Raw genomic sequence first — 7,500 nt, forward strand, 5'->3', positions numbered from 1 at the left:
TGCATATGGCAGTAACTAGTTGGGAGCTCAGAGATGATGGATAAGTCATGGATCTCTATGCATATGGCAGTAACTAGTTGGAGCTCAAAGAGCTGATGGATAAGTCATGGATCTCTATGCATATGGCAGTAACTAGTTGGAGCTCAAAGAGCTGATGGATAAGTCATGGATCTCTATGCATATGGCAGTAACTAGTTGGGAGCTCAAAGAGCTGATGGATAAGTCATGGATCTCTATGCATATGGCAGTAACTAGTTGGAGCTCAAAGAGCTGATGGATAAGTCATGGATCTCTATGCATATGGCAGTAACTAGTTGGGAGCTCAAAATGTTTATTATTTTTCTACTGAGCCATTTAACTTTATGTTCGTATTCTTATCTTTTGTTATTTCTCATTGTTCTTGCATTGTCCAGAAGGAACCCGCTAGTAAGCATTTCATTGGAAGGTGTATACCATATGTATCCTGTACATACGACTAACACAGGCAAACCAGTATGAAAAATGTATGCACTCACTAACTGCAAGTCGCTGTGGATAAGAGCGTCTGCTAAATGACTAAAATGTAAATGTAAATTAATGTAAAGGTATATGTGGTATATCATAACAGTAGACTCATAGGCTGGTCCCAGATCTGCTTGTCTGTATCAGCATATGGTTAAAGATGACCATATGAATTGGCAAGGCAAGCACCAAGGTATCTGGGACCAGCCTGTCCATCGGGGTAACACAGTGACCCGTGTCGGTACTAACCCTGGGCGTCCCTCTGCTGTGTGAGGTGGTCCTGTGCAGCTCGGACAGTCTCCTGCACCACAGCCGTAACTTGGAGCTGAACGGCCGGAGGGTCTCTGGTCAGGAGCAGTCTGTGGAGCACGTTGAGCAGCTCTACACCCAAGAGCTACAACGCGGAGAGAAACCTGGTTAGCCATGACATCTTTAAAAACATCCAGCCTGTCAGCTCTACACCCAAGAGCTACAACGTGGAGAGAAACCTGGTTAGCCATGACATCTTTAAAAACATCCAGCCTGTCAGCTCTACACCCAAGAGCTACAACGTGGAGAGAAACCTGGTTAGCCATGACATCTTTAAAAACATCCAGCCTGTCAGCTCTGCACCCAAGAGCTACAACGTGGAGAGAAACACACCCAGAATGTCTGCTACGCTACAGCTCAGTGATGTCACTAACTCCTCAGCCCTGTGTAAGAGACACAGACAGAACCATCTGGAATCTTTCTGGCCTACCTGTATATACCTCTTCCCCTGCCTGTACAGACCTCTTCCCCTGCCTGCACAGACCTCTTCCCCTGCCTGCACAGACCTCTTCCCCTGCCTGTATAGACCTCTTCCCCTGCCTGCACATACCTCTTCCCCTGCCTGCACATACCTCTTCCCCTGCCTGCACAGACCTCTTCCCCTGCCTGTACAGACCTCTTCCCCTGCCTGTACATACCTCTTCCCCTGCCTGTACAGACCTCTTCCCCTGCCTGTACAGACCTCTTCCCCTGCCTGCACAGACCTCTTCCCCTGCCTGTATAGACCTCTTCCCCTGCCTGCACAGACCTCTTCCCCTGCCTGCACATACCTCTTCCCCTGCCTGTACAGACCTCTTCCCCTGCCTGCACAGACCTCTTCCCCTGCCTGTATAGACCTCTTCCCCTGCCTGCACAGACCTCTTCCCCTGCCTGCACAGACCTCTTCCCCTGCCTGCACAGACCTCTTCCCCTGCCTGTACAGACCTCTTCCCCTGCCTGCACAGACCTCTTCCCCTGCCTGCATAGACCTCTTCCCCTGCCTGCACAGACCTCTTCCCCTGCCTGCACAGACCTCTTCCCCTGCCTGCACAGACCTCTTCCCCTGCCTGCACAGACCTCTTCCCCTGCCTGCACAGACCTCTTCCCCTGCCTGCACAGACCTCTTCCCCTGCCTGTACAGACCTCTTCCCCTGCCTGCACAGACCTCTTCCCCTGCCTGCACAGACCTCTTCCCCTGCCTGCACAGACCTCTTCCCCTGCCTGCACAGACCTCTTCCCCTGCCTGCACAGACCTCTTCCCCTGCCTGTACAGACCTCTTCCCCTGCCTGTACAGACCTCTTCCCCTGCCTGCACAGACCTCTTCCCCTGCCTGCACAGACCTCTTCCCCTGCCTGCACAGACCTCTTCCCCTGCCTGCACAGACCTCTTCCCCTGCCTGCACAGACCTCTTCCCCTGCCTGCACAGACCTCTTCCCCTGCCTGCACAGACCTCTTCCCCTGCCTGCACAGACCTCTTCCCCCTGCCTGTACAGACCTCTTCCCCTGCCTGTACAGACCTCTTCCCCTGCCTGCACAGACCTCTTCCCCTGCCTGCACAGACCTCTTCCCCTGCCTGCACAGACCTCTTCCCCTGCCTGCGCAGACCTCTTCCCCTGCCTGTACAGACCTCTTCCCCTGCCTACACAGACCTCTTCCCCTGCCTGTATAGATCTGTGAATCTATCCATTATCCTGCAGTAGGTCAAGTCTAATCCTCTCCTCACTGTAATGCTCATGGCTTATTATGGATGAGGAGAGACGGACAGGCAATGAGCTGTGTCTGAGGCTCTGAGGGTGATGAGAGGAGTGGTGGAGAGATACATAGAGATGGGGTGTGTGTGTGTGTGTGTGTGTGTGTGTGTGTGTGTGGGGAAAGGGAAACTTATAAAGACAGAGAGACCATCACCTCTGGAACGTGATATACATTAGTCATTACTCATGCTACTGTATCCGTCCTCATCCAAAGCTGTTCCTTCCTCTCTCCTGTAAACTCCGCATCACAATTAGACTATGATACTAGAACCTTCTCAAACCTTTCTCTTTACCAGTTGTTTTCTCCTCTCTCTTCTTCTTTCTCCTCTAGCTTTACCTGGTCTTCACTGATGTGTGTCCTGGCGCAGGGCGAGTCCAGTAGGGTACAGAGAGCCTGTAGACATGACATGACATGTTCTATAGGTTCCTCGGGTCTGGGGAAGCACAGGAACTCTATACTGACACCTGGGGGTGGGAGGACAGAGTGGTCAGTTATTATGAAGGTGACTAAGTGTCCTCTCTCTCTCTCTCTCTCTCTCTCTCTCTCTCTCTCAATTTCAATTTCAATTTAAGGGCTTTATTGGCATGGGAAACGTGTGTTAACATTGCCAAAGCAAGTGAAGTAGATAGTAAACAAAAGTGAAATAAACAATAAATATTAACAGTAAACATTACACTCAGAAGTTTCAAAAGAATAAAGACATTTCAAATGTCATATTATGTCTATATACAGTGTTGTAACGATGTGCAAATAGTTAAAGTACAAATGGGAAAATAAATAAACATAAATATGGGTTGTATTTACAATGGTGTTTGTTCTTCACTGGTTGCCCTTTTCTTGTGGCAACAGGTCACACATCTTGCTGCTGTGATGGCACACTGTGGTATTTCACCCAATAGACAAGGGAGTTTATCAAAATTGGGTTTGTTTTCGAATTCTTTGTGGATCGCTGTAATCTGAGGGAAATATGTGTCTCTAATATGGTCATACATTTGGCAGGAGGTTAGGAAGTGCAGCTCAGTTTCCACCTCATTTTGTGGGCAGTGTGCACATAGCCTGTCTTCTCTTGAGAGCCAGGTCTGCCTACGGCGGCCTTTCTCAATAGCAAGGCTATGCTCACTGAGTCTGTACATAGTCAAAGCTTTCCTTAAGTTTGGGTCAGTCACAGTGGTCAAGTATTCTGCCACTGTGTACTCTCTGTTTAGGGCCAAATAGCATTCTAGTTTGCTCTGTTTTTTTGTTTGTTCTTTCCAATGTGTCAAGTAATTCTCTTTTTGTTTTCTCATGATTTGGTTGGGTCTAGTTGTGTTGTTGTTGTTGTTGTCCTGGGGCTGTGTGGGGTCTGTTTGTGTTTGTGAACAGAGCCCCAGGACAAGCTTACTTAGGGGACTCTTCTCCAAGTTCATCTCTCTGTAGGTGATGGCTTTGTTATGGAAGGTTTGGGAATCGCTTCCTTTTAAGTGGTTATCTCTCTCTCTCTCTCACCCAACATCAGATGCATCCTGTCCTTAACCAGCTCCTCCAGACTCTGGGTAGGTACAGGGTTTCCCTGGAGGTAGACTGGTGCCCCAGAAGCCTGTGGGTGGGGAGCAGGGGCCTCCTCTTCCCCGAAGCTGGTGCTGCTCAGCCAGAGGGCCACAGCGTGGAGGACAGGGGCCCAGGAGCCACGGTAGTGGAGACGAGCTGTGTCAATGGTCTCTGGGGTGTAGAATGCACCACCTGGACACACACAGCAGGAAAACAGCCTTGGAGATGAGACAGTAGTGGATTAGCACCCAAGCTGTCACACCAACATGAACATCATGAACAAGTTTTAGGGCCTGCTTCCCGGAAACAGATTAACCAAGTCTAGAAATCATGTTCATTGGAGAGATTCTCTATTTACACCCCACAGTGTTGTGTAGGGTGTAGTGTACCGTCAGGAGGCCACAGTGTTGAGTAGGGTGTAGTGTACCGTCAGGTGGCCACAGTGTTGAGTAGGGTGTAGTGTACCGTCAGGAGGCCACAGTGTTGAGTAGGGTGTAGTGTACCGTCAGGTGGCCACAGTGTTGAGTAGGGTGTAGTGTACCGTCAGGTGGCCACAGTGTTGAGTAGGGTGTAGTGTACCGTCAGGTGGCCACAGTGTTGAGTAGGGTGTAGTGTACCGTCAGGAGGCAGTTGACCACAGTGTTGAGTAGGGTGTAGTGTACCGTCAGGAGGCCACAGTGTTGAGTAGGGTGTAGTGTACCGTCAGGAGGCCACAGTGTTGAGTAGGGTGTAGTGTACCGTCAGGAGGCCACAGTGTTGAGTAGGGTGTAGTGTACCGTCAGGTGGCCACAGTATTGAGTAGGGTGTAGTGTACCATCAGGTGGCCACAGTGTTGAGTAGGGTGTAGTATACCGTCAGGTGGCAGTTGGCCACAGTGTTGAGTAGGGTGTAGTGTACCGTCAGGTGGCAGTTGGCCACAGTGTTGAGTAGGGTGTAGTGTACCGTCAGGAGGCCACAGTGTTGAGTAAAGTGTAGTGTACCGTCAGGAGGCAGTTGGCCACAGTGTTGAGTAGGATGTAGTGTACCGTCAGGTGGCCACAGTGTTGAGTAGGGTGTAGTGTACCGTCAGGTGGCCACAGTGTTGAGTAGGGTGTAGTGTACCGTCAGGTGGCCACAGTGTTGAGTAGGGTGTAGTGTACCGTCAGGTGGCCACAGTGTTGAGTAGGGTGTAGTGTACCGTCAGGAGGCCACAGTGTTGAGTAGGGTGTAGTGTACCGTCAGGAGGCCACAGTGTTGAGTAGGGTGTAGTGTACCGTCAGGTGGCCACAGTGTTGAGTAGGGTGTAGTGTACCGTCAGGAGGCCACAGTGTTGAGTAGGGTGTAGTGTACCGTCAGGAGGCAGTTGGCGACAGTGTTGAGTAGGGTGTAGTGTACCGTCAGGTGGCCACAGTGTTGAGTAGGGTGTAGTGTACCGTCAGGTGGCCACAGTGTTGAGTAGGGTGTAGTGTACCGTCAGGAGGCAGTTGGCCACAGTGTTGAGTAGGATGTAGTGTACCGTCAGGTGGCCACAGTGTTGAGTAGGGTATAGTGTACCGTCAGGTGGCCACAGTGTTGAGTAGGATGTAGTGTACCGTCAGGTGGCCACAGTGTTGAGTAGGGTGTAGTGTACCGTCAGGTGGCCACAGTGTTAAGTAGGGTGTAGTGTACCGTCAGGTGGCAGGTGGCCACAGTGTTGAGTAGGGTGTAGTGTACCGTCAGGAGGCAGTTGGCCACAGTGTTGAGAAGGGTGTAGTGTACCGTCAGGTGGCAGTTGGCCACAGTGTTGAGTAGGGTGTAGTGTACCATCAGGTGGCCACAGTGTTGAGTAGGGTGTAGTGTACCGTCAGGAGGCCACAGTGTTGAGTAGGGTGTAGTGTACCGTCAGGTGGCCACAGTGTTGAGTAGGGTGTAGTGTACCGTCAGGTGGCCACAGTGTTGAGTAGGGTGTAGTGTACCGTCAGGTGGCCACAGTGTTGAGTAGGGTGTAGTGTACTGTCAGGTGGCCACAGTGTTGAGTAGGGTGTAGTGTACCGTCAGGTGGCAGTTGGCCACAGTGTTGAGTAGGGTGTAGTGTACCGTCAGGAGGCCACAGTGTTGAGTAGGGTGTAGTGTACCGTCAGGTGGCCACAGTGTTGAGTAGGGTGTAGTATACTGTCAGGTGGCCACAGTGTTGAGTAGGGTGTAGTGTACCGTCAGGAGGCAGTTGGCCACAGTGTTGAGTAGGGTGTAGTGTACCGTCAGGTGGCAGTTGGCCACAGTGTTGAGCAGGGTGTAGTGTACCGTCAGGTGGCAGTTGGCCACAGTGTTGAGTAGGGTGTAGTGTACCGTCAGGTGGCAGTTGGCCACAGTGTTGAGCAGGGTGTAGTGTACCGTCAGGAGGCAGTTGGCCACAGTGTTGAGTAGGGTGTAGTGTACCGTCAGGAGGCCACAGTGTTGAGTAGGGTGTAGTGTACCGTCAGGAGGCCACAGTGTTGAGTAGGGTGTAGTATACCGTCAGGTGGCCACAGTGTTGAGTAGGGTGTAGTGTACCGTCAGGTGGCCACAGTGTTGAGTAGGGTGTAGTGTACCGTCAGGTGGCCACAGTGTTGAGTAGGGTGCAGTATACTGTCAGGTGGCCACAGTGTTGAGTAGGGTGTAGTGTACCGTCAGGTGGCAGTTGGCCACAGTGTTGAGCAGGGTGTAGTGTACCGTCAGGAGGCAGTTGGCCACAGTGTTGAGTAGGGTGTAGTGTACCGTCAGGAGGCAGTTGGCCACAGTGTTGAGTAGGGTGTAGTGTACCGTCAGGTGGCAGTTGGCCACAGTGTTGAGCAGGGTGTAGTGTACCGTCAGGTGGCAGTTGGCCACAGTGTTGAGTAGGGTGTAGTGTACCGCCAGGAGGCCACAGTGTTGAGTAGGGTGTAGTGTACCGTCAGGAGGCCACAGTGTTGAGTAGGGTGTAGTGTACCGTCAGGAGGCAGTTGGCCACAGTGTTGAGTAGGGTGTAGTGTACCGTCAGGAGGCCACAGTGTTGAGTAGGGTGTAGTGTACCGTCAGGTGGCAGTTGGCCACAGTGTTGAGTAGGGTGTAGTGTACCGTCAGGTGGCCACAGTGTTGAGTAGGGTGTAGTGTACCGTCAGGAGGCCACAGTGTTGAGTAGGGTGTAGTGTACCGTCAGGTGGCCACAGTATTGAGTAGGGTGTAGTGTACCGTCAGGTGGCCACAGTGTTGAGTAGGGTGTAGTGTACCGTCAGGTGGCCACAGTGTTGAGTAGGGTGTAGTGTACCGTCAGGAGGCCACAGTGTTGAGTAGGGTGTAGTGTACCGTCAGGTGGCCACAGTGTTGAGTAGGGTGTAGTGTACCGTCAGGTGGCCACAGTGTTGAGTAGGGTGTAGTGTACCGTCAGGTGGAAGTTGGCCACAGTGTTGAGTAGGGTGTAGTGTACCGTCAGGAGGCCACAGTGTTGAGTAGGTGTA

The 7,500-nt window shown here is 51.8% G+C and overlaps 1 protein-coding gene across 7 annotated transcripts in view; it reads right to left on the reverse strand.

Moving 5' to 3' along the window:
• Positions 1 to 7,500, reverse strand: part of heatr5b (HEAT repeat containing 5B) — a 100,879-nt gene that overhangs the window by 19,387 nt on the left and 73,992 nt on the right. For all 7 annotated transcript variants that reach the window (XM_045223916.1, XM_045224029.1, XM_045224014.1 and 4 more), the window contains 3 exons: positions 4,028 to 4,261; positions 2,879 to 3,006; positions 751 to 895 (listed from right to left, as the gene is read on the reverse strand). In XM_045223916.1, coding sequence (XP_045079851.1) covers positions 751 to 895; positions 2,879 to 3,006; positions 4,028 to 4,261 — 507 coding nt within the window. The remainder of the gene's footprint in view (positions 1 to 750; positions 896 to 2,878; positions 3,007 to 4,027; positions 4,262 to 7,500) is intronic.

Source organism: Coregonus clupeaformis, chromosome 1 (genome assembly GCF_020615455.1).
Source record: "Coregonus clupeaformis isolate EN_2021a chromosome 1, ASM2061545v1, whole genome shotgun sequence".
Taxonomy (NCBI): domain Eukaryota; kingdom Metazoa; phylum Chordata; class Actinopteri; order Salmoniformes; family Salmonidae; genus Coregonus; species Coregonus clupeaformis.